The sequence below is a fragment of the Motacilla alba genome, chromosome 2 (genome assembly GCF_015832195.1).
Source record: "Motacilla alba alba isolate MOTALB_02 chromosome 2, Motacilla_alba_V1.0_pri, whole genome shotgun sequence".
NCBI lineage: Eukaryota > Metazoa > Chordata > Aves > Passeriformes > Motacillidae > Motacilla > Motacilla alba.
In genome coordinates, this window is record NC_052017.1 from 2,418,544 (window position 1) to 2,445,464 (window position 26,921).

The 26,921-nt window shown below is 43.7% G+C and overlaps 1 protein-coding gene across 1 annotated transcript; it reads left to right on the forward strand.

Annotated features, from left to right (window-relative positions):
* The first annotated feature begins 40 nt into the window (after positions 1-40).
* Positions 41-26,921, forward strand: CCDC13 (coiled-coil domain containing 13). Its single transcript, XM_038129132.1, is given in 16 exon segments — positions 41-301; positions 2,441-2,661; positions 6,677-6,825; positions 8,734-8,876; positions 11,161-11,250; positions 11,483-11,599; positions 12,406-12,510; positions 13,650-13,814; positions 14,344-14,520; positions 15,929-16,135; positions 16,951-17,027; positions 19,419-19,493; positions 22,653-22,807; positions 26,333-26,432; positions 26,621-26,647; positions 26,649-26,921. Coding segments are annotated over 15 exon segments (1,932 nt in total). The 5' UTR covers positions 41-301; positions 2,441-2,446; the 3' UTR covers positions 26,779-26,921.

Sequence of the window (26,921 nt, forward strand, 5' to 3'; positions counted from 1 at the left end):
ACAGAGCAGGGCGAGATTAAACACGAATAAAAGAGCAGTGGAGGTAATAATTGTTCGCCTATGGATTTGTTGGCGGGAGGCTCCCATCCCGCAGCAGAGGGATGGCGTCAGCAGAATAAAAATCCCCTGAGGAGGGTGCAGCGCTCCTGGAAAGGGAATTCCCAGCCGGTGCTCTCCTTGACTCCCAGCTGCCATGGGCTGCTCCCACACAGATGAGACGGGCGCCGACGCCTTTTCCTCTTCCTACCACCGCTACGGGTGGAGAAGGAGCCGCTCCGGTGGCGCCGAGGGGCCGGGATCGGTGCGGGAATTCGGGAATGGCGACAGGGAGCGGGGTGTGAGGGGCGGCCATCATGGCGGCGGCGCTGAGGGGAAGGGCGCGCGCGCGCTCCCGTTGCCATGGGCACCGCATCGGGCCCTCAGCGCCGACAGGGAGCCGGGGCCGTATCTCCGCTCCCGCCGCTGCCCGGCAGGGAACGGGGACAGCCGGGGACACCCTCCCGGTGCCCTCGGGAACGCGGCTGGGGTAGGCCGGGGGAGGTGCGGCAAGCGCGGGCAGGAGTTCCCGCGGTGGGGGAACAGCGCGGCGCTGCCGGGACCTAGCAGGTCCTGGCAGGTCACGGGGCGAGCGGGAGGGTGATAATTCCAGCTACAGGTTTGTAATTAAAATATAGAAAGTAAACACGAGAAGTCCCGCCTCAAAATGGGTGAGAAATTCTTTCTGCTGAGGGAGGCAGAGCGCTGGAAAGGGCTGGGCAGGGAGGGTGTGGAGTCTCCTTCTCTGGGGACATCCCAAAGCCACCTGTGCCACCCGCTCCAGGTGACCCCGCCTTGGAGCCCTCCTGGCCGGAGCCAGGGATGGTTTAGAGGAGATATTCTGGAATATTTCACTGGAAGTGTTGAACCCCTCAGTGTGGAACGCTTCATCGCTGGAAGTGTTCAAATCCCGCGTGGAGGTGGCACTTGGGGACAAGGTTTGGTGGTGGCACTGGGTTCATGGTTGGACTCGAGGGTCTGAGAGGCCTTTTCCATTGAAACATTGTGGGATTGGAGCTGCTCCTCGAGTGCCGTGCACATTTCTGGCCTATAGATAAGTAAATAACTCAAGAAGTTATAAAATAATAAATTAATCAGCAATGTGATCTAAGTAAAGAAAATTCTGAGAAAAATCATGAAGCCTAAAATAGTTACTCTACTAGGAATTCTGGGATATTTTCAGAACAGAGACAACTACTGTTTGAAGATGTTCTTGCTTATCTTTGCTATCTTTAAGGTCAGTAGCTAAACCTATCAAGAGGGCCAATCTAATTATAAATTTAATTATCAACCCAAAGGTTACTGAAACCAGAAACGCTGTCTAAATTTTATATCCAGTTTGCTTTAGTAAATGGAATGGACCCCTTATCTCTGTAGGCTTTTTCCAGATCTCAGAGTTGGCTTTAATCAATTAAAATTAATTTTCCAACCTCACTGGCTCAGTGATTCTTTGATCCCTGATGCCCAGAGCCCTGTGGGCTGCACACAGGCACCAGACTCTGCTCTTTGCACCTTGTCCAGGTGACTCTCTGCCCATAAAATACACAAAGGGACACTCTGCCTTTTGGTGCATTAATCAGGATAATTGGATTTCCCTCAGTGTGGGAAAGGCCCTGTGTTAATTAATGCAGGGCGTGCCTTTGGAGGTATTTATGTGTTGGTTTTCCTAGACCAAAGGTGCAATAAGGTTTTTTTTTGCCCACAATAAATGTCACACAGGAGGAGAAAAGGGCTGCAGTTTATCAGAAAACTGTCTTTAGTCATCCTAAGAAAATGTTTGAGTAGCAATATAATTATTTAAAATATATATTCATAATATATTGTTATAATTAAATATACTTAATAATTAATATATTATTATTTAGGTATTTAATGTTATTTTAGTCATGTTTAGTTATTTTCAGTGATTAGAAATTTGCAGGAAAGGTGTAAGCCACACTTTCATCTTGTCCAAAGGGAGCATAAGGAAAAAAATACTTTTCTTTCTCGCTCATGAACCCAAAACTGGGGGGATTTAGACCTTTCCTGGGTGTGGGCAGGGTGGCTGGATGGTCCCAAACATCCAGTGTGACCTGGCTGCCACATTGGCTTGGATTTGCCTCCAACCTGCTCCTCTGTTAAAATGTTTATTTAAACAGATCTGTTTAGGAACGTTTGGAAACGTTGCTTTTTGAATTCTGGAGTGAAAAAGACCCGACAACTTTTTGTTTTAAAGGGTTGTTTAAAAGCCATTTATGGAAAAAGGCACTTGAAGCAGGGCTGGAGAGGAGGAGGAGGAGGTGGGAGACTGGGCAGAGGCTGGGGAGGAAAAGCTGCAGAGCAGCTGCCAGAGGGAGATGTTTTTCAGAGCAGTGCTGATCTCTGCTCTCTGTCACTTTCTATTTTCCTCTCCTTATGCTTTTAGTAAACAATGGAGCCAGAGGTAAAAGTGAATGAAGATTTCAAAAGCCAGTTCAAGGCTTATCAGGAGCAACAGCAAAGGCGGCTGCAAAACTTGATGGAGGCCAAGAAGGAGAAGCAGGACAGGCAGAAGAACACTGGCAGCACAAAGGAGACTGTAAGAGCCCTGAGTGATCTAAACCTGTTTAAAAAAGGACCTCCTGTAAAGGAAGATGCCAGCAAAAGGTAAAGGTCTGGCAGCACCATTCCTTCAGGAAGTCACTGGAGTATATTTTGCTTTTGATCTCATGAAACTCAGTATTATTGAGCTGACAGGACACTTTTTGTCTTCACACACTGGGCTTTCATTATCCTGAGGAGATTCTCCTCGTCCATAATTATCCTCAGGGCATTGTGCTGTGCTCTTTAATGTCACTATTTTACAAATGAAGGGGCAGCCAGGTACTACCTGAGAAAATCCAGGCTTTTGGGGTCACTGGCACCCTCTGAACTGCCGGTTAGTTCCTGCCTAGCTTTAAACCAATAGGTTCTCTACAGAATAATTTCCAAAGATGGACAGAGGCAAAGGAGCTAATGCACAGGCCTGCAGTGCAGAAGAGTGTTCCCTGGGATTTCTTAGCAGCATATCCTGATTTGGTGGATCATAAGATTACCAGCACATTGGGCATTTTGGTATGGATCTCTTCAATCTTGTGTTTTCTTTTGAGCTGAGTACTGAAGTAGAGATTTAAAGCCCCAGCTCAGATCATTTCCTTCCAGGATATAGTCAGCCTTCCCCTCTGACCCAATGAATACTTCTTCTCCTGACTAGAACAGGTCTGGGGCTGGACACACCCAAAAGTGTCTGCACTGCTGCTATGGTCATAAATCACACAGACTTCATTTCTTCATGGTGGAAAAAGCTCCTTCTTTATTCACATAACTACTTTTTATCCAATTTTTAGGACCTCATATGGGACTCCAGTTGGTCAGTAGCTTTCTTGCCAATTATTTATTGGTTAGCAATAGGTTGTTATTCTGTATTGATTGGTCACTCAAACCCTCACTGTGTATGTGCAGGAAAAGTTGTTTGTGAGAGATGGCTTTCATTTTTCTAACTGTATAAAAACACTTTCTACAGGTGCCAGTTGTTTTTCAGCCAGGAATAGATTGTTGTGTTAATGAACTGCTCACACCAGGATTGCTTTCACATGGAAACTTGCAAGTATTAGCTTTGACAAGGCCAGCCATTGATTTTGACAGAGCAGGCTTGATTTTATGAAGCCTTTCTTTATAATTTTTCTACCTTACTGCAACATCAGCTGTTGAGGGCTTTGCTCTGTGGCAGTGGTGAAGCCAGATGAAGAAATTCCTTCATGCACTGGTGTGATTTGCCAAGTTAAGCCCCCAACCTGACCTCTACCAGCTGTCCTCTTCCCTTCAACATTGTTTTCTGATAATCTGTAGAAGATTATGATGGAAATTTGATTTTTAAAAACTTCCTGTGAGGCTGATTCCAATAGTTCAGATGTTTGGCAGAGGAAAGGGATTTAGGTGCTCCCATGGCACAGCCTGGGCAGTGTGCAGAGTACAGGAAAGCCCAGTAGTTCTCTGCTATTTAGAGTTCAGTACTTTAGGCCTGAGTAATCCCAGATTTTTTATTTACCTCTGTTGCTGTGTCACTGTCAAAAGTCCCCATTTGACATGGCAGGTGTGGCAGATAGATCTGGGTTGTCCTTTGCTCGTGTACATTCAGCAGAGGAGTGGTTGTGAGCGATCAAATCCAGGCAGGATTTGTTTTTGGAAGGGATTCACCAGGATGTTCTCTGCAGTATTCCCATGACAACACATCAGAGGGCTGTTCCAGGATCCCAGGACTCCACATGGCCTGCAGTGGCAGTGATTTGAGCTTGTCACTGTTGTTTATAGCAGCAATCAGAAAACATTCTCCTCTCAGAAGTCTCCCTTCCTCTGAGCCTTGGGAATTCTTTTTTCCTTCCTCCCATCCTACTCCCCCAATCTTGTTTAGACAAGTGTTTAGCTGATATTTCTGCCTCTCTGGTATGTTCTCTCTGTAACTTTACCCTCCCTTCTCTGTTTGGTGTACTTGAATGTATCTAAGTGACTCTCCCCATCACGTGGAAAATCTCTAACAAGAGTTGGGAAAGACACAATTTGACAGAAGTTGAATTCCTTGCTTTTTTTGGCCTGAACAGGGCATACAATTTGGGAAACCACCTGAATTCCAGGCGGAGCCCTGCTCAATCCCACCTGGCTTTGATTCCTTGTAGGAGAGTGAAAAAGGGGCACCTTTGGCAACCCATTTCTCTTGGCTCATTTATAGCCTCTGTAACAGGGAGAGTCACTCTGGGATGGGGTGGGAAGTTCCTCAGAGAAGACTCCAGCTCTGGGCAGTTGGGATTTCTGTCCATCCTCCTCTAAGTGCTTTTCCTCAAGATTTGGACTCCAGCTCTGAGAAGACTTCACTGCTCAGGTGCGTTAAGAGCTTAGAACCTTTTTTCCATGTTAATCCCCCAACAGTTCAAAATATTTTGGTTCAGGTGTCTCTAATTGGATCTGAGTTTCATTGCTCACTCCTCTGAGTGGTTCATGTGGGAATAACTCAGTTGTGGCTCTTCTCTGCTCACATTGCTCCTTGCTTTCTTCTCCTTTGTGAACAGCTGCCTTTGATCTCCCTTTGATTTGCAGCTTTGAAACACAAGTGCATTTTTTAATTATGCATCGTCAATCCTTTCCTAAACTGGCTGTGCTGTTTATGGCAGTGCCTTAAGGGGTCATTTTTTCTGCCATGGGCAGATGGAGGGTGCATTTAAGAGCTCTCAGGTCCAATGGGTGCTAAAACTTTGGAATAAAAAATTGAGATGATTATTGAGACATCTGTCTTGGCTGTGTCTACAGGTATGTACTGTAACTACTGGGCTTTGTCCAAACCACATGTCCAAAGTGAAAACATTTAGGGTTAAATGAGAATCTAGGAATCAATTCATCCAGCTGATTTAGGTGTCTGGATAACTGAGATGCTGTAGATGATCAGGAACTTCCACATGGGAATCACAGGGCACTGGAGACCTGCATCTGTTGTAATACGATACGAAAAGACGACACGGACACTGCTGCTCTCCAGGTGAACAAAAAAGAGAGGCCTTTATTTTCTGACTCCAGCATTTATAGTTTTCCAAGTGACAGTTGATTGGAGGGTGACAGTGCCACCTCTCCAATGACACTGGACAGACCAAGAGTCCATCAATTCTCTCCTCCTCCATGAAAGAATGCAAAACATAAGTTGTTTACAGAACTGTGTGTGAGAAAGTTTGTTACAAGAATGCAAACATCAGAAGGCTTAGCAAAGTCTTAAAAAATCAGGGTGACATGCATCTTCCACCAGCAGCAGCTGGGGTCAGGTTGGCAGCCCAAATGTCACCTGCGAGTGGGTAATTGTATTAAATCCCAGCTTTTCTCAAGGACCCCGTGTCAGGGAGCTCAGATAGTTCTGAACTCCCACAATTGAATAGAGCCCCTGAGGCCACAGCTCCTGGATTTTATATTTGAAGGACCCATCACATCAGGGCAGTAAAGAGATTAAAGTTATTAATTCTCTGGATGTCTTAGAGAGAAGAAACCTTTAAATGTTGCTAAATGTCCTGAAGAATAGGAGAAGCAGGGCTGTTTCTTTCCATTCAGAGGGCTTTTTTTTGGTATTCTGTGTTCCTAAATGAATTCCAAAAGGCACCATTAACAATACAAACTGATGCTCACAGGGTTCCAAGAGACTCAGCTGAGGACATGGGAAATTGGTCTTTTATGAATTGCTCTAAAATATTGATTTTTAAAGGATCCCAGGGGCAGCTTTGTAGTCAATGCTCTGTTGGCTTCTCTTGGCTTTGTCAAGTATAGAAAAGAAAGCCTGAATGTCCCACATGCTGAATGCTGCCTGATTTCCTCTGAAGAAGCAGGTAAGTAACACTGAGATGACACCATTTGGTAACCTCAATACACCTGTTCTGTGATGTTTTGTCCCAGACAGCTCAAGAAAGTGCAATTTATTTTTTTTAAGAAGATGTTATCTGAATAGATCAGATAATCAGCTTGTGTTCTTATCTGAGGTTTAGGACATTCTGCCTAATTCAATAAACTCACTCCTGATAAGCTCAGCCCATCTATTATGCAGTTGTTTCATTATTTTATCTCTAGGAGCACCTATTTGTGCATTATTTGCCATTATGGTTTCTTTTTTTCCCAGTTTGCTTGAGGCTGAGAATGAGCAGCTGCAGGATCAGCTCCGAGAGCTCCGGGATGAGAACTGCAGGCTCTTCAGACTGATGGCAGAGAAAGATTTTGAAATAAAGGAGCTCCAGAAAAGAGTAAGGGAGGAGAGGTTGGCTCTGTCAGGTAAACACAGCAACTTTGTGTTCTCCCCATGTTGGTTTGCTTGATGCTGGTGACAGAAAAATGTCCCTGAAAAGAATAGTGCTCTGTTAGGGTACACAGTGATTTCCTTATAAAACTGTAAACTTGCTATTATTGGCACAAATATAATGATGTTCCAAATAAATATTATTTTGGAAAACTTCCTGTTAGTGTCAAAGAGCTGTACTTCAGGTTTCTCTGCTCTGTAGGGTTAAATTTCTTATTCAGGCTCCTTTTTTTTTTCTGCCTGAACGGGGCACAGGCAGGATGCTGGATGAATGCAAAATTCAACCTCTAAAGTGATTTTGGTGTTTTTTGACAACTAAACTGTGCAGGCTGCACCTCCTCCACTGGGTGCCACTGTTGGTCAGGACAGCAGTGATGACCAGGCTTGAAGAGAAGGGGGAAACCAGCAACGAAGAGAACTAAATAACATTAAATTCCACCTTAATCCTTGAAAAGCAGCTGTAGTTTGTGTTTAGGAGAGGTGATAATCTCTTCCTGGTCAGGACCAGGAGGCAGATGTGCTGTTGCAGCTTCTCTGGCTGATGCCAAGCCCTTGCCTCTGTTTTCCTGTCTGCACTGTGGCAATCCCCACATTGCTTGGGAATGAAAAGCCTTGGGTGAGTGTGTGCAATGCATTTGAAGACCAGCAATTTCACATGGAAGCAGCAACCTGGCTTTGGTTAATTTAGTATTTACTCTGACTCTCAGCAGCCATTATTTAGCCTGAAAAGTGAGGTAAAAGTAGCTCCTAGGTGGGAGGGGTAACACACATCACACAAAGGAGTGAAAACAGTGCTTTTAAAAATAATGAATTGATTTTAAGTGCTTTTTAAAAAGCATTTTAAATGCTTTTAAAAGAAATTCCTTTAAAACAATAAATTATGTTCTTTACAAGTTTGTTTTTTAAATAGTGGTATAGGAACAAATTCAGTTCCCAGCTGTATTCTGTGTGACCCCATTAATGTCTCTGGGGCTGTACGGGCCTCAGCATTCGCTTGGGAGTGATCTCTCCCCTCTCATCCCACCCCAGTTCATGAATATCAGAGGAAAGTGATTACTGCAGAGCTCTGAAGGAGGATGAAAGTGTTAAGAGCAATGACAGCAGCCAAGTTCAGTCTTCACTCCCCCCACCCAGGGTTTGTTGTTGCAGGCTCATGTTCCTTGCTGAGCTGGAAGTTTCTGTGGACGTTATTTGCCATGACATTGATTTCGTACTTGTACAAGAGCTTTGCTTCACCTGTGTGGGGTTAACCAGAGCCAGGCCTGGGGTTTGCTTTGATTGTGGCACTAATCAAACCCTCCCTGATGAGGGAGCCAGTGACATGGCTAATTAAAAGAGCAATTAAAAAGAGTCATCCAGTAAAGCTCCCTGTGTAAACCCGAGGGAGTTATAAATAGGCACAATGAAATTTCCTGGACCTTGTCCAGGACCCAGCTGTAATATTGTGCCTGACCTTTGAGGACTGGTGTCTAGAAACGTTCACACCTCTGTTCCAGCTACTCCTCCAGTAGTAAACAACCAGGCAAAGCAGCGTGGTGCCTTTTTCCGTGATAATGCCAAAATCTCCTGCTCCCAGCTGTCCTTCCCAGCAGCGAGCAGGAAACACCACTGCCCTCTCTAGGTAAAAATGTTGCTACGACCACTGCTGTGGCCTTGTGACATGTGGCTGTTGCCACAGTGTGAAATGTGGCCGTGGTGTGCTGCTGAATCAAAGGACCAACCCATCCAGCTGGCACCTCTGCCATCTCTTCCCTCACTTGTTCATTTGAGTGCCTGGCACAGCTCAGAGAAGAAGGGATGGGACAATAGAAGTTCATTGTGACCGAGGACAAAGGCATGGTCTGTTCTGAATGCTGCCCCTCTGCTTTGATGTGTTCTTTCAGGGGTGTCTGGTTTTGCTGGAGATGTGGCTGCCACTAAAATAGTTGAGCTGGCCAAAAGGAACCGGGAGGTGACTGCTGAGTTTGAGAGTGAGAGAGCCAGAGTGAAGCAGCTGAATCACAGAGTCAAGGAGCTGGAGAGAGAAGTGAGGCGTTTTTCTTGTTCTGTTTGCATAATTAAACATGGAAATCCAGCCTCTGGATAGAAAATGGGTTTGGTTCATGTTGCCATGTTGAATTTGCTCTTAAATCTGTGTTTGCTTTGGGTTGTGGTCATTTCTGTCCATGATGTGTTCCCTCAGCTGTTTCACCTCTGCAGATGGAGGAACTAGGAAGGGATATCCCCAAGTTACAATGAGCCAAGGATTTATTAAACAGCAGTCAGGAATGTTCACTTGTAGAAGCACAGAGACTTTTCTACCATTTGGGCAATGCTATTTCTGTTATTGTTTATTTTTTGTGAGGAGAAGCAAATTTCACACCTTTATGTCTTACATTCCCACCTCGTTAAGACCAGTCACTAATTAGTTCTTTATTCTTCTAAGCTTTTGTTATCCCTGTAATGAAAGCTGTTTTCTGGAATAAGTACTTACAGAGCTGAGACAACACCAAACTATATCATACAAGACAGCAAATCTTCACTCAGGCAGATTAAATTTTCTACTTTACTGTGACTTTTTGCCAACCTTTCACAGAAGTAATTTTACTCAGGTGGCTGCTGAATTGAAAATGAGATGTCCTGATGTCAATATTTGCTTTGTCCTTTGGCTACTGCTCCTCTTCCTTATACAGTATTGGTGATTTTTTTTATTATTTTTATTTTTTTTCTGAACTTTGCTTTCTTAGAAGACATCAGTTAAATGAATCAATAATGCTGACAGATGCATTTTGGCTCAGTCTTTCACCATCACTTATTGTCATGAGTCATGCATCTACCTGAATTGCACCCCAGCTACCTGAAAGATCAAGAAGTCGTAGATTAAATTAAATTTTGGAGAACTCCTGCATAAATCCAGAGTGTTCTGGTCACAGGGGTCTTGTCAAACAGTTGGCAGGTTGGCAAACAAGTATCAGGTGGAGTTTGGGACCTACAAAATCACACAAGTAGTGGAGCAATTCATGAATAATTTAAGGAAAAAACAACTTGGTTCCTCTCCCCTACTGCAGAAGTGGAATGACCATTATTCGAACAAAACCATAAATATTCTCAAATTTTGGCCCAAAAAGAAAGGAGCACAAACATTTCAGGAAGATGAGGATGTAAATGATATGTAAAACAAAATCAAGGTTTGGCACTAGGAGGTATCTTTATCAAAATGTGGAAAACACTGTTACTTTACCTATTTTTAGCTCTTTCCCTGCTTGAAAACTGAGAAATCTGTAAATCATAAGTATTTTACCATGGTTATGTTCCCCCAGACAGAATGGAAGGTGTGGCCACTGAACAATCACTTGGCAAGGAGTGGGCCATGTAAGCAAAGGGATGTTTGCAGAACATTCCCTCAGAACTGGAGCCAGCAGCTGCCAGCTCCAGCTGAAATTCCTCATTATCAGTTCATACAAAACTTCATGAACTGGATAGAAAGAGTGACCCTAACCCATGAAAAAGGGTGAAATTAGAGCTGCCTCTGAGTTTTTTCCCCAGCTGTCCCTTTAATGAAGGAGTTCTTCCTTATAGCCTTCTTTACTTCAGACAAATAATTAACATTTTCCACCCACCTCAAAGAATGAAGTCCCAAACTTTTAAAGCAACACTTCCTGGCCTTTCCAGCTCCAAATTCCTGCACTCTCATCCATTGAGAAATCTTTGCAACAGCAACACGGGGCATGATTTGGGGCAGGAGGGTTGTGTGTCTGTTTTCCTTTGCTGTGGCAAGCAAGAGGAGACAGAGTCTTTATTCTTAAATAATAAATTAAGTTATTTAAAGCAGTTTAAAAATTCTGCTTTAGAGCTCCCATCTGAAAAAAAAAAAAAGAGTCTTAATGCCATTAAATCTCAGTTATAGGGTGTCAGGTAGATTTCTCCTTTTATATTCCTCTATTGAGTAGAACTATTTGCTTTTTATGAAATATTCTGGGCTGGACAGGATTTGGATTTATGTATATAAACATTAATTTGAGGTGCTTTTGGTGATAAAATACCTCAGAAGTGTCCATACTTGAAATTTGATCCTATCTCAGCAAGTCAGAGACATCTTCTGAAGTTATTCCTCAGTAAAATATAACATGATTCTTTGGGAACCATTTCAGGAAAATAAAAAAAAAAAAAAGCTTTTCTACTGATTGTGTTATAAAAAAAAAAAAAAGGGAAAATTAAGGTTTTTTTAGAGTACATAAACATCCAAGTTATACGTTTTTGCTAATTATTACTCCATGGAGTGATGCTCTTCTCTTCATCCATTCTACACTAACAATGGGGTTCTTTTCCAGCTACAGGCAGCTGCAGAAAAAATCCATTCCCTTGGTGGTGATGCTGCAGGAATCAAGGAATCAGCTCTGAAAAAGCTGGAAGGAAACTTGGTAGGAATTGTAGTTGACATGAGGAAATCAGCAGCTGATACTCAGCTCCTTTGTAGAACAAAGATGTATCCCTGTCACCCATTTTGGGACCAAATTCCCCTGTACCCCCTCTATGCCCCAGAAATTAGGTCTGGAAAAATAATTCAGTGATCCTGATGGCTCCATGGATGTCAATCACTTCACATTTCCCCTGAGGGTTCTGTTCTCACCAAGTACATTCCTTTCCTCAAAGGCCGAAAACCCAGAGGTGAAAGCACTGCAAGAAAAATTGAGCACAGCCAACGTAAAAGTGACAGAATATCGGAACCAGCTCCAGAATCTGAAACAGGAACTGAAGCTGACCCAAAAGGTACCACTGCAGGGAGCAGTCTGGGGCTGGGACCCCTGCGGGAGGTTCAGTCTTGGGAAACTGGGAGGTTTTTGGCCTTTGGTGGGCTCCCGTGAGCTGTTCCAGTGGAGCAGGGAGGTGAGGAAGACACAAGGGTAGGGGTTGGAATTGAAATTGTGCTCCTGGACAAAGGGATCTCATGTTTTGCCTCCCACTGTACACTGGACACAAATCCTTCCGAGTTTTAAAGTCCCAGATCAGCAGAACTGTTTGTGACATACATCCAGGTTCATTCCTCCCTTCACATACATATAATTATGTATTTACTTTTAATGTAGGCTTCAGTGCCATGGGAATCGATGGGATTAAAGGTCTTGCTTGAACTAAAGCATGTGTTTAAGAGTTTGTTGGAATGACATCCAGAATAACCTTTTCCTCTGACTCATGATGGATTTAAGTGTTATTATGTGCTCTGATTCTCTTTGGTTTCCCTACTTTGTGTAGGAGACCTGCAATGCAGATCAGAGTAGAGAATATGGTCCTAAAAATAGAACTCTGCTGACCTTTTTATAAATAATTTAAATGCTCTTCATACTAAGTTTAGCTGTGTCAGAATTTTGCAAGGGAGATTGGTTCAATTCCTGGTGTGTATGAAGACAATACCTCTGCTCTGCTCCTGGTTAATTATGGGTAAATATTCATCCTATCAAAAATAATTGTGTATATTGAAAACTGCTTGTGTTCCCTGTTAGAGAGAGCTGCTTTTCCTTCCCTCTCCCCAGCACATCCTTTTAAGCTTTATTGTTGATGTCAATCCCTTTTCCCAGATTTTAGCCAAAGAAGTTGGGGAAGATGTGAATATCCAGAGTCTCTTGACCAATTCTGGCAGCTGGCGTGGACGAGCTCAGCAAATTCTCCTTCTCCAAAGCAAGGTGAGTTACAGCCCTGCACGGTGCCATTTCAGCTGGAATTCTCTTTCTAAGTAGAGATATCACCTCAAATTAAGGTAAAAGTGCTGTTAGCTCTTCATTAATTCTTAACATCTCTGTGTTGATGTGTGCACACCATGTTAATGACTCTGCAGCCCTGCAAGCTTTGGTATTCCAGCTGGGAATCCTTCACATCTGTGTCAAAGGAAGGAGTTCAGTGGCCTTGGAGAGCTGTGGCAGCCCAGTTCAAGTCCCAGGGTGTTTTGAAGGTGCCTCTCTCCACTGAGAACAGAAGGAGCCCTGTCAGCGTCTGTGCTCTGACTTAGACACCTTTGTTCAGTGCTTGGAGTCAGATGGGAAGAATTGAGGCCAGATCAGGTTTTCAAGTTGTTCCCTCAGGAGCTTCAGTAAAATCTTTAACTCTTGAGTCTTCTGAAGGGCAGAGTTTAGCTGAAATGTCAGCAGGAGGCAGGGAGGCAGTTTTGTCTGCATCTAAATAAAACTTCTCTCAGGCAATTTGATATATAATTTTCCTATTTTCCTGCTATTCAATTATATGCCATCAAACTGTGATTTTTTTTTGCATTCTGAGATTTTTAACCTCTGCTTTCCCTTGAGCAAACTGCATTTCCCCCTGTTATATCCTTGCCCGGGGTTCACCTGACTACTGTTCCTTCTGTTCTCTGCTCTAATGTGCAGATTTCTTTCTGATCCAGACTCCTCAGGTCCCTTCTGTAGTCAGTGGGGATCTTGTAAATCCAGTCACTGGATCAAAAGTGAGGCAGGTTCCTCCAAAGCAGGGCAAAGGAACTGAGCTGTGGAAGTGCCCAGTTCCTTCCACTGACTCTGAAAGTTGAGAAGCTGAGTTCCCTTGGATTCACACAGCACCTCTGGAGTGCCTGTCTGGCCTCCAAAGGTGGCTCCACAGAGCCACAGATGTCCCATGTGCCCCAGATCTCCATCCTGCACAGATGCCCTAAAATCTGCGTGTTTATTAGCAGCTAAATTTCAATTTGAAAGACCACTGCTAGAGTTAGTTAACCATGAAAATATCAAGAAATAATCTGAGCTGCCTTTGGCTGTGTCCTCTTTGCCCCGTGCCCCGGGAAGGCTCTGGGTGAATTGTCATTATTGTGCCATAGGTTCACGAGCTGGAGCATAAACTGAATCATCAAAAGATCAGAACTTCACTGCTTGAGATGGATGAGGGACTGCTGGCATATCCTGATCCAAGGAAATTGTCAGTCCAAGAGAAGAACTTGCTGAAGATTCGCAGCTTGGAAAAAGAAAAGAAGGAATCTTTGGAGGTAGAATCCTGTGAGCTGACAGAGTCCTGTTTGGGTGTGTAATAACTTGTCCTGCCTTCAGGGTGTGTCACACCCTGCCTAAAACCATTTCACAAACCCACCTATCTGCTGGAGGAAGCTCTGCCCCACTTCACAGCCAAGCCCTGCTACAGCTGCACCCAAACTCCTTAGCACCCTCTTGCCCCTTGGCCAGGTGTGCATTCTTCATCCCAAATACATTCATCCCCTCACACCTCCTGCATCTGTAGGGCTCTGGGCTTCTCCATTTGAATAGAATAATGGAGAATCAGAATCCAGAATAATGGAGAATCTACCCAGACCACCTGGATTCCTGAGCAGACAGACCCTTCTTGGATGCTGGCAAGCAGGCAGCCAGTAGCATTTATAATTTCTACTTCCTTAGGAATAATTCAGTATTCCAGTCCCATTTTTCAGATTCTACCAGGTAATCTGTGATTCTTTTTGCTCACCACAGCACCTGGGGCTTGATGATAAGTTATAACTTTCATTTCCTTTTGCATCACTGCAGAAACTCTCTGAGCAACACAACACTCTCCAAAAAAACCATGAGGAATTGAAAAAAAAACTTGATGCCTCAAGAGCCAGGAACCAAATGCTGTGTGGAGAAGTGAAGATGCTGAAGGGACAGATTGGAACCTTGCTGGAGAAAGGGAAACACGATGATGAGCTCGTAAATGCCTTGCTGGTACAGTCTGTGTTGGTCCCAGCCCTGTTCCTATAGGTGATAAAACATGATGTCCTTTCATGGCACACGCAGCCTTAGGGTGTACAAGAGCCTGATGGATGCAACTGTGACAGCCAGAGGTTTCCCTGGCAGCTGAAGTCCTCCTGCATTTTGGATCAGGTCATGTAAGGGCTGTGAGACAGCACCAGGTGGGACAGTTACAGCCAAGTGGCCCTGAGCTGCAGGGACTGGCAGAAACATTCTGCAGCAGGATTGAAGTAGGTAGAGGAAGGGCTTCAATCCTGACCCAAGGCCTGTGTTCTTTGTTTTGCTTTCAGCTCCACTGGTAGATTTTTGAGTTGATTTTTTTTTGGTTTTTTTTTTTTTCCTTAGAATGCCTGCAGTCCTGCAGGAATTTTTTTGTTTGTAACAAGACTTCCATTTATTTTGTTACACAGCCCACAACACACAAGCTGAACCATGAGCACTAAACCACATGCACACTCACATGCAGGAGCTGAGAGGATTTGGCCTCTTCAAAAACCAAGAGTTTTAACAAAGGCTCAAAGATGCTGAGAAAGAAACAAATGGCTGCTGTCGTGGTCCTGCCATGGTTTTACACAGCCTTCCTCAATTAAAATAGCAAATAGAGTCGAGAATATGCCACCTCCTAGCAGGGTTAATTCTATGTTTCCTGATCCAACTCCTCACTAGTTTCAAACCACTCAGATTTCCCTGCTGCTGTGGGTAGGTTTTAGCTCAGGTGGCATTCACCCTTCTCCCACCAGGCCCTGTGGGTGCTGACCAGCAGATCAGGGGTGCCGAAGAACACTTGTCACTTTTTCGGAGTGTTCCCACTAAAATTGGTACAGAAGGATGCAAGTTTATTTGGGAAGGGGTGGTTAATCTCTTTTATCCCTTCTATCACAAAAGCACTTTACTTGCAGGTTGTTGGCCTGACAGAACAAAATGCCTGACAGATATTAGATTTGTCAGTGTGGGAAAAAACCTCCAAAACTACTGGTGAAGCAGCCTGGCCTCATATCTGTCACCCCACAGTTCCCTCAGCTTTTAATACCACCATCACATGATCTGATCATGTTCTAATTCCACAAAAAGCACATTGAAATCTTGAGTTTCATTCAGTTTATGGAAAAAGTCACTTCTTTATCAAAGGGCAGCCTTTCTTGCTCTGTTTTCTGCTACACTGAGCAGCAGAGCTGGCAGCAAATTGAATCTGACCATTGCTCAGGTCAACATAAATCAAATTGTCAAAGTGGCACCAGTGACACCAGTGTGCTCCCACCAAGGAATGGGCTTGGCGGGGCAGGGGTTTGCCCTGCCATTCCTAAATGGATATTTGTTTTGGGGGGGTTTAAAATAATCATTGTGTACAAAATAAAGATCTCACCTGTTTCTATTTTACCAGAGCCAGCAGCAGCAAATGCAGGAGATCCTAAAGGGTCTGAGCCAGAAGGAGGATAAGAACAAGGAGCCTCAGCAGATGATGGGGCATCACTTCAACACTGAGATTCAGCAACAAAGCACCCTGATAAATGAGCTCAGGGGGTTGGCGACTGACAGAGAAGCAAAGGTTAAAACTCTGGAGAAGGAGACTGGGCAGCTCACACATCGGGTAGGCAAACAAATTAATGAGAGGAGCACACTTGGTAATCGCTTCAGATCTGCTCTTCCACTTCCTTGTCCCTTGTTATCTGAGATGGTTGCTGCCTCTAGACAGTGATTCCTGTCCTGCTGACAGTCTTTCCTGATGGAATGATAAAGCAGGAATTCTCTTTTGTAACTCCTCAGTTCCTTTGTGCATAACTTGGGGCTGTTTCAGCAGCAGCAGCAAACACAGAAATACCAATCACATCCACGCATGGGCCACGTCAGGACTGCCACTGACTGGCAGCAGGACTTGGGGCTGCACTGGGGACTCCTCAGTGCTCAGCACCCATGGCTGCTGGAAGCAGGAAGCAAACAAATGTGTCACATCAGCAGCTGCTGCTGTCTCACAGTCAGGATTTGTGAAGAGTATTTAGGCATCCCATTCTCATTGATCCAAAACCCTCCAGGGGTTATGGTGAGGTTGTGGATCTCCCAAATACCTCAGGAATGGGGGCTGGAGCATTGAACCCAGGATCAAACCTGGGTTAGGGACACAACCCACAGTGCAGCGGCATCACTGCCAGCACAGTTGGTTTATTAGTGCACTCTGTGTTCATATGAAACTGCCCTTTTTACTGACTTCTGCTTTGTTTTCATCCTGCAATAGATGGGAATTAAAGCAAAGCTTCTGAGGAGGTCCTGTAAATCAAAAGTGCTGGCTTGCTTGTAGCAATAATCAAAAGCTGCTGCTTGGCATTGGTGCAGCTGTTTTCCTCTGAGCTATGTAATTGCTTTTATAACATGCTGCACCATTAACAGAAGAAATCTGCCCATCCATAGGACAAGTCAGGAGCTGCTCATCCACCACGCTTTGAGCACTCAGGATCACCTGAGGCTGGAAGGACAGAATCTGCCTGGTAAGAAGATCAGAAAGCCAATATTTTAAGTTGTTTGAGTAATCCAGGAGCTTGGTTTTCCCAGGGAGTTTCATCAAACCACAAGTGCTTTGTGCCAACAGCTGTGGCAGCCTGTTTGCAATATATGGGAATCTCTAATCACATTATCTCTTGGACTTTTGTCCTGGAACTGAGAAGGATGTACAGACTTGCAGACATGACTAGATTTGGCATGGTGGTGGTGCAGCTATTTCTCCTCCTGCAGCTCAGATAATGTTTATGTGGTCAGCTTAAGTGCCTGGGAATCTTTTCCCTTATGAGACATGGGGCTTCTAACGAGCAGATTTCTGTGAGCAGGGTGGGGAATGAATGCAAAGTGCCATTTTAGGTAAGCACTAAATCACTGGTGCATTATTTAAATCAATAAATGCTCTTTGAGTAGGATTTACATGCAGAAATGTTGAAAACATACCACATCATTTGTTCTTACCAAACACCCTCTTTAAAGGCTCGCTGAGGACTGTGTAAATTACACTAATCTTAGTGCAGCAATAAATCTGATTTCTGTTTACACTGATGTGGCTCTGGGTCACTCTGGTTGTGTAAAGGGACCATGGTACCACAGCAAGTTAAATCCTTTCCTGTTAAATTGCTGCTGAGTTTGTTGCTAAGGAGTTAATGGTCTAATTGATAGTGAGGATTTGAGACTGGTCTGATGGGGATGGGGGAAATTTTTCATCAAGATAAAGTTACAACTGATCTCTTCTGTGTCATTTCCTACCTCATTACTTTAGACACCCAATTTGGCTTTAAAATCAGCTGAGTATCCCTAAGTAGAGCATTACTATAAAATTTAGGAAGAATTCTGTAGTTTTGAGATGGAGTTAAAACATCCTTAATTTGAAAGTTTCTGCACCCTTCTGACTGTTTTCATTCTCCCCCTTCTAACTCTGCAGAAGTTGTTGTGCTCTCCTGGAGCAAATCTATATTTTATCCCCTTTTTTTTACCTCACATGTCTGCTGATGGTAAGCAGGAACCAAGGCTGGGTAATGGCTTTGTGGAAAGCACTAAGTGCAATGCATAAATTATTGCTAGTGTACAGGGCCAAGGGCTCTGTCGTGGAAAGAGCTGATGTGTCAGGTGGGCAATGAATGATCCTGAAAAACTCTGAGAGCTGTTAATAACTTGGTCAGCAAGGCTCATTCCTTCCATTAACTTTAATATGCTGATGAACTCTCAGTTCTGTTTGGCTGTAGTGAATCATCTTTTCCTATCAGAAAAGGTGAAGTGAAAAACTCTATTTATAGATGCCAAACCTTTTGGAGATGGCAGAGTGAAAATCTGCATTTTTGGATGGGCCAAGGCTGTCAGTATGAGCCTTAACTTGATATTAGGATTAACCTCTCCTAGCCCAGAAGGCACATCTGTCACTTCCACAATTCTAAGGCTTTATCCTCTTGTTAGCTACAGCCAAAGTAAAGGAAACGTGGGGTAAGTCTGCAGGGAATTGGCTTTGGGCAGCTGAATTTGTGTTGAGGAAATGAACACCCCCTGAAATGGGATGTCTGAAACAAATACCCATTGAAATGGGGTGTCCCAAACACATACACACCAAAATCTGATGTCCCAAACAAGCACACACCTCAATGGGATGTCCCAAACAAGCACACACCTCAATGGGATGTCCCAAACAAACACAATGGGATGTCCCAAACAAGCACACACCTCAGTGGGATGTCCCAAATGAACACACACCTCAATGGGATGTCCCAAACAAGGACACACCGAAAAGGGGTGTCCCAAACAAGCACACATTGAAATGGGATGTCCCAAACACACACACAAACCCACCAAAATCTGGTGTCCCAAACAAGCACTCTCTGAAATGGGATGTCCCAAACACACGCACACCAAAATCTGGTGTCCCAAACAAGCACTCACTGAAATGGGATGTCCCAAACACACGCACACCAAAATCTGGTGTCCCAAACAAGCACTCACTGAAATGGGATATCCCAAACAAGCACACGTCATGATACACAAAACTCATCCAGGCTGGCAGTGACACTCTGGTGTTATCAGCTGGCTGCTCCTCTTACAACAGTGAACCTGACAGATCTTCCTGAGGGTTTTCACAAAGCAGATCTCATCAAGCTGTGTGAAATACGTTTTTAAGGGCATTGGGAAATCCAGGTTGTGCCCTGCCTTGCAGAGCAGGGGTCACTTTGTTAGGAAAATCTGTGACAGGCAAACACCATCAAACTGCACCGAGCTGGGATTGCCTCTCCCAGTGCTGGGTGAAGGTGTGAGGTGAGGGAGCTCTTCCCTGCAAAACACAGACATTGGGGAAGGGCTGGAATTCTGGGAAGACTGCCCTGTGTGAAGCCCTAACACAGCTTTCCTCCCCTCAGCGCAGTGTCCGTGATGGGCCACATGCTCGTCGAGTCAGCACCCACAGAGAATTTCTTCCTCTTCCCACCTGAAAGGTGGGTATATAAACTTCATTATCAGTAAGGAAAGTGCTCTGCCATGCTCGGCAAGCTGCTGGAAGTCCTTGTCTTGCCTGCCTTGTTTCTGTAATGTAAGCTTTTTGCCCCATATCTCCTACCTGAAGCTGTCCGAGAGCTCTAACATCTGATTTCTCTCTTAATTCTGTAATTGACTGCTTGTTTGACATCAATCTTTTCCATTTTTACTCCCAACCACCAAGATTTCTCTTGCTTTATTTATTTTTTTTAATTTTTTTTTTGTTCTGAAAAGGTCTTCCTGAAAGCAGAAAGGTCAGAGGAGTAATGAACTACATAATAATAGGATGCATGGGAAAACTGCCCCTTCCTTTCAGCACATTTTGGACACAAGAACAGCCATTGTGCAAGTGCTGCCTGAAGCCTTTCAGAGGGAGAAAATCAATAGCAGGGCATTTAATAGTTTAGTGTAGCACTTGGGAGATAGAATCTCCTTTACTTTGGCAGTAGCAGTGGGAGGAGAGTCAGGGATAATGAATTGATCAGAGGTGGAAGTTTGTTTTCAGGGGTGACGGGGAGGGGAAGCATCCTGGAAGCAGCTTTCTAATGACACTCCCTGTGACTTTATAGCCAAATATTTCTGTTCTATTTATTGCAGTCTAGAGCTGGGTGCTGGGGGGAGGTAGTGAGCCTGGCTCTGCCTTCTGCCTTCACCTTCAGACAAGTGTATTGGAGACAGTGCTCAAATCCTGCCTTTGTTTCATTCCTTTCATTCCAGAAGTGGGAAGCAGACTCTCTGTGCTTGTGCTTTGCTCAGGTCTGCTGGCACGGACAGCTTGAGCTGGGAAGCACTGCCGGGAGAGATCACAACACAGAGGGCTCCGTGCCAGGCTGCTGGAGTGGAGAGGGAGAAGCTCCTGGAGCTGGTGGCTGTGCTGCAGGAAAAGTACAGCCTCATGCCAGCAGCATCCTTTGTGGGATCAGGGAGCACTGCAGAGTCTGGGACATGGCACTACAGCACATCACACGCTGCCATCCTTGCCTTAAATTGGGGAGTTTCAATTTTTTCTGCTCAATTTCCCTGCCTGGCTGATGATTCATTCTTTTTATTATTCTTTTAGAACAAAGGGCAGAAAAAAATGGAGCCATCTTCCAGCTTGCTGCACCTAGATAAAGCCAGAATTGCTGTATTTATATATGCATGGCCTTATTGAGGCAGCAATATTATTCATCAGTAGTAAATACTGTAATTATTGTTATAATATTCTCTTCCAAAGCCTTTCACATTCTTTTTTAAGTTCCATTGTATCCTTTTCTAAATGAATTTATTCTGGTTTAAGAGAGGCACAGCAGTGATTTTTTTTTAATTTTATTTTCTCTGGTTCAATTCAATGTAACATGATGTTAAAAGCCAGCCATGTTTTAGAAGAGAAGGGAAAGCAAAGTAATTTTTTTGGACACCTTTCAGCTACTGGTTTTTTTTTTCCCAGTATGTGTTATTTGATTCCCAAATCTGGGATTGGAAATGTATTCCTGTCTGTGTGCTTGTCAATACAATAAGCACTGTTTCCTTACTTGCTTTAATTTACCACAGTTATCATTCTCACTTGTATAACTTTTCTCCTGCATGATTAATCACAGTCAGAAAAAAAAATAGATTTTTTTTTTTCTTTCAGAACTGTGGAAAAGGTGCTTTTAAAGCTAAATTCTGGAAATACATGCTGGGGAAAATCTTTTTCATGTTTGTAAGCCCAGTGACTTTAATAGAGCTGTGCAGGCAGATGAGGATGGGGCTGTGAGTGGTAACTGAAGTGTGGCCACCACCAGTAAGGGATAATGAAAAACAGAGTCAATGAAATGCACAGTTGCTTGTAAAATGTGCCATGAACTGATGATTCAGCAGCTCCACAGTTATCACACATTTATCAAGCAGGTAACATAAATTTTCTGAGACTGTGTGCAATAACTCTTGGAAGACCTCAGGGTAATATAGCACCAGTCAGATTTCAATGTGAATATATTTTTAAAAATCAGGTTTTCCTCCTCTTCCCTCCAGTGCTGAGGTGTAGCAAAGTCCAGGTAACACAGATAATGCTTAAATCAAGAGAAGAGCCCTGGGAATTGTTATAAGTGGGATTTTTCTGCAGCATTTTAGTTTAAATTATTCCTATTGGCAGATGCTTCCATTAAAAACTCCCACAGATCTTGCCATTTTTCCTCCAGTTTTTGTGTAAAGCGGATGCCAGAGGAACACCAGGGTCAAATGAAAATTTAGTGAATGCAGAACCACTGGGAGGAATAAAATGTCTCAGAGCCCATCACCAGCCTGGGAATTCACTGCCACAGGAGGTCGAGTCTTGCCTGTAGCTACATTTTTAAACCAGTGATTTAATTTTATTAGAGTTGTAATAATTTTTTCAGTTATACCAGCTAGGAGGGAAATAAACTAATCAAGTCTCTTGATTCACAGAGTAACCAGCTCCCACCCATGGGGTCAGGAGGGAAATGCTCTTATTCAGTCCAATCCAGTGAGTCAATCTGTGTTTCTTTTCAGCTTTAAACTCCTTGGAATCACTTGGTGTCAGTCGCTGCCCCACTGGCAGCATCTGTGGGTGCACATCAGATTTTTTGCATTTAATTTTATTCAGGATGGAGAGAGGCAATTTGCTTTTTTGTGATGTAACCACCAGTTTCTTTTCCACCCTCTCCCATCCATGGTCGTGTCTAATTGCCAAGTTTATTAAAAGCAGAAGATTCTTTTCTTCCTCTCAGATAACTGACGCAAATGTTAGACCGTGTTTTTATAAACTATTTGCCTTCCAAGCTTTCCCAGGGTGGCTAAAAAATTCGGTTTATTATTCCTGTAATAAAAAATCTCTCCTCAGCAATCTGCAGCTTTCCTGCTCAGCTGAGGGGTGAATTCACACAGGGAGCTTGAATTAAGGGATCTGAGCAAACAAACCCATTGTTTCCAACTGTACTCATTAGTTAATTCTCTTTTGCATATTCAGAAGATGTCACCTGATACAATTTCACTGGGATTTCTGCCTTTGGATACATGGAAAGTTCTTTCTCTTCTGTTGGGAGCTCTGCAAGAAGAAGCAGGATCCAATACCAAGACAGATTTTGCATACACTTTTTTTTTTTTTAATTCTTTTTTTTTTTTTTTTTGCCTGTCAGGGTGGAGGGAAGCAGCGACGAAGTCTTGGAAGCTGAGAAGAAGCTCCAGGAGGAGCAGTGGCGGAGTGGCAGCTTGGAACAGCAGCTTGAAAAGCTGCAGGTGGATTCATGGAGCAGCACCACTGCCCAGGAGCCTGCCCTGAGGAGCAGAAAAGGTGAAGGGGAGCCCTCAGCTATTGTATTTATGGGGTGCTCTGTGGCAGGGAGGAATGATGAATCTGACTCCATGTTCTCAGAAGGCTAATTTATTATTTTATGATATGATATTATATTAAAGAATACTGAATTAAACTATACTAGAGAATACAGAAAGAATACTTACAGAAGGCTAAAAAGATAATAATGAAAACTCCTGACTCTTTCCAGAGCCTGACACAGCTTGGCCCTGATTGGTCAGAGTCAAAACAATTCACATGAAACCAATGAAACAATCTCCAAACACATTCCAAAGCAGCAAAACACAGGAGAAGCAAATCAGATAATTGTTGTTTTCCCTTTTCTCTGAGGCTTCTCAGCCTCCCAGGAGAACAATCCTGGGCAGAGGAATTTTTTTCTGGAAAACATGACTGCCACACTCAGCCACAGCCACGTCCCCTATTTCACCTCTGGGCTTTATAGACAGCAACAACATTTGGGCTCCACCTGCCAAACCCAGCCCAGTGCTCGACCTTGCACGTGGTGGTGGGACCTGCTCAGAGCCAGCAGCAAGGCAGGAGGCAAAATCCTGGCCCTTCTTCACTGAAGAGGGTTTTCCCACATATCTGAGTGGGACCAGGATTTTTGCAGCGTGTTTCCATGGGATAATTCCAGGGAAAAAAAGCTTTCCCTGCTCTGTGCTGCCCCCAGGCCCAGAGCTCCCTTTGCACTCGTGCCTGAGGGATTCAGCTGAAGGTTAAGAGCAGAATTAAAGGACATATCCCAATTTAAGGCCTGTCAGTGCCTATGAAAAACTATTGCTGGTGATGAAGTAATTAGATCTGTTGTAATTTATTATCCCATGAACGTGATAATCTCCTGCTATAAATATGAAAGCCTCCCTGGCATAGTTAAAGAAGAGGAATTCATGGTGGATGTTAAATTTTTATTTCCCTGATCAGATCCTTTTATTGCTTAAGGACTCTGATTCTGTAAAGTGTCTAAACCAATAAAATGGCACATATTCTTAAGGAAAATTTTCCAGTGGTTTCCCTTTTTATGTGCATTTTCATGAAGTAAAAAGACTTCAAATGCCAGAAGATGAACAGCAGGGAGGGGAATTTCAATTTGGCAAATGTTGGGGTGGTGTCAGGCTGAGTTAGGGTGAGCACAGGGCTCATCAGAAACCTTGGATGAGCCCTTCAGAGGAGCCTTTATACTGAATGGGGACTGAATGGGTGCTTCAAACCTGCTTCTCTCTGTAAAACATGGATTTGTTCCTTAGAGCAGGAATGCTGTGTCCTTGGAAGGGGCTCCAGCCCACACTGGCTCATTCTCATGTGGGTTTTTGTGAGCAATGATTCTTAGAGTTGTCTCACCTGTGTTAGCTGAGAGCAGAAAAAAATTAGATCCCAGAAGTGTGGGAGCTTTTTGGTGCTGTTTTGGACAGAATTTAACTGAGTTTCTGAGTGCTCAGACTTTTACACAACCTGGTGAAGTGTTGATGTGTTCTGTTATCAAATCTTCCCCTTGCAAGCTCCAAGAGAGACAAACTCTCCAGGTCCTGAGGCTTTTTGGTCAAGTTCTGTTGTGCTGTAGTAAAGTTTTAGTAACTCCCCTCTGGTAGCTGGCATTTCAGAGCCAGAGGAAGAAGCTGTTTTCACCAGTGACAGATCCCTTCTCACTAAATATTTAGTTCATTAATCTCCTCTGCTTAAGGACTAAAAGTAAAAGTAGAAAAGGATTGGCAGTAAGGCTAATAAGGAGAAATCCTCTTTAAATCCACGAGATGAGTAGGTAACAATCTATTTCACTCCCCTGCTTTGATGAGAGCTTTGTAATGTGCCCAAATTGGAGTTTGTACAAGAACCAAGCCTCCAAGTCTGTGGTACACCTCTTCAGCAGAGCATGGAGGTTATCTCAATGCTTTCATGCCAGTGGTTGGGTAAATAAGAAAAAATGAAAAGCTTGAATGCAAAATAGAGACTAGAGAACCTGCTAATTAACATAATATTTTCCTTTCTTCCTGAAGGTACAAAATTGTAGAGAGCTGATCTAATTGCTAGTCTAATGTTTCTGGTCTCTTCAATTCAAGGGAAGTAGATAATGAAGCTAAGGAACTGAAAACAACCCAGTTGTGTTTTAAAATCATTCAGGCTTTTCATTTTCTGTGTTTTTTCCAAATTCCAAATTATCAAAGAATAATCCCAGAGGAGGGATAGGTAAGTAACAGCAGGTTTTCCTCAGCCCTGTAAAGCACAGCCTCAAGATCAAAAGCATTTTTAGCTGTACAATGCAGCCTTTTCTTCTCATTTGTTTTTGTCAGAGTTCAGTACTCTCCAACCAGGTTCTTTCAGATGATTCCACACGAGGAGGATTTCGTGTTTTAATACCAAATTTGAAGATATTTGATGTTATGAGGGATATGAATTGGGAAAAGAGATACAGAAATGTGCCAACATGACAACACAAGCACAAACCAGCAATTGCAGAGTTCAGTAGGAGCACAGCACAGATTCCAGCCTGGCTGTTCCCTGTCCTGGTGCTCTATTCCCATTATAAGGACTGCAGCCAGCTCCAGCCTGTTGTTCTCTTCATTTAGCTGCTTTCTTGATTTTTATAATTTATTTGGAGCTGAACCACACAAATCCTTCCCTTGTGTTACCTGGCTCCGGGTAGGTAGTGCTGGCTATTGATGATTTTAGAGAAAGCCATTTATTTACATTTACTAAAATTATTCAGCCTTCTGTCTACAGCAGAGCTCACCCTGCAGTCCCTCAGGGCCGGGATGAGTTCAGCATCCTCTGCAATAGCTGTGCTCCCTTCCTGCACTCCTTTCTGAGCTCCCTGAGCACTCCTCTGCTCCTCCTTCCACTGGAGGGATTCGCTGCTCACAGGTTTTGCTTCTCCAGTACCACCTATAAATTTGAATTATATGTTCTCTATCACCCTGAAAAAACTTCCTGATTTTTTTGGGGGGGATGAGTAGAGCTGCATGTTTTGGGAAGACCTTTATTTAGGGAAGCATTCCTGAGTGAGAACCTTGGTTTGAAGTACACCTTGAAGTACATTTAACCTATATTTTGTTTATGCTGAGGATCAAAGTGCTTTACAAAAGTTGTTTCAATGGGTGCCACGTGCAAACTTTGTCCCGGACATTCAGGAAGCCACAGCTGTCATAATCTGAAACACAACTGCAAGATTAACATCAAATTAATCCTTTTCAGCTGTTTGTAACCTCTTGTTTTGGTCACTTCAATATTTTGAATTAATTGTTTTCCTCCTTACATATGTAGGCACATATTTAGCCCTGAAATGCAAATTCATCATGCTTTCATTTTGCTGGAAGAAAATTAAAATAATTCTGTCATGTATTTATGATATATTATGGATGTAACATAGAATTTAGGAGATTAAATATTTATTTAAGAGATTAAGTACATTATTTGAGAGAATAAATTCAGTGCTTTTTGACACTGACTCAGCATGCTGCCAAAACTGATTTGCTGTTTCACTAAAACTCCATTCTGTGATTGAATCTACAGCCCAGCCCAGCCTCCCCTTGCGTGTGAGTGACAGAGAGGAGCTCTCTGCATCCCTGTCTGAGCTGCCCCTGGAATCTCAGGTGGAGGAGCTGAGCAGGAGGTATGTTCTCCCTTTCTCCATGCTGAGATTACTCTGTCCTGCCTCAAGGAGAGGAGGAGCAAGTGCTGCTCTTTCTCAGGGCTCTGGCTTTCAGTGTTTCTTCCCCAGAACAGAGGTGACTGTTCTCAATTTGCTTTGAAGCTCCCCAGCTCACAGGGAGGTTTTTTTTTCCTTTTGTTTCCTTGCAGGCTTGACTTCCAGATGGATGAGAACAAGTCTGAAGGCTGCTCTGAAGGAGACTGTGAGAGCCAAAGAGGATGATTTTAAACTGCATCAAGTCATAATGGAGGAAGTGAGGGATGGGTTTGCAGAGGCTGTTCAGCACCATACACCAGAGAAGAGTTAATCCAGATATTGCCAGTCCTTTGGGCTGCAGAGCAGGGACAGAGCCCAGGCACCAGTGTCATTTTGCAGCCTCAGATCGTGTCATTTCTACAGCATTTGCAGGAGAGGATGAGAAACAGAGATGAAATACAAAAAGTGAGGGTT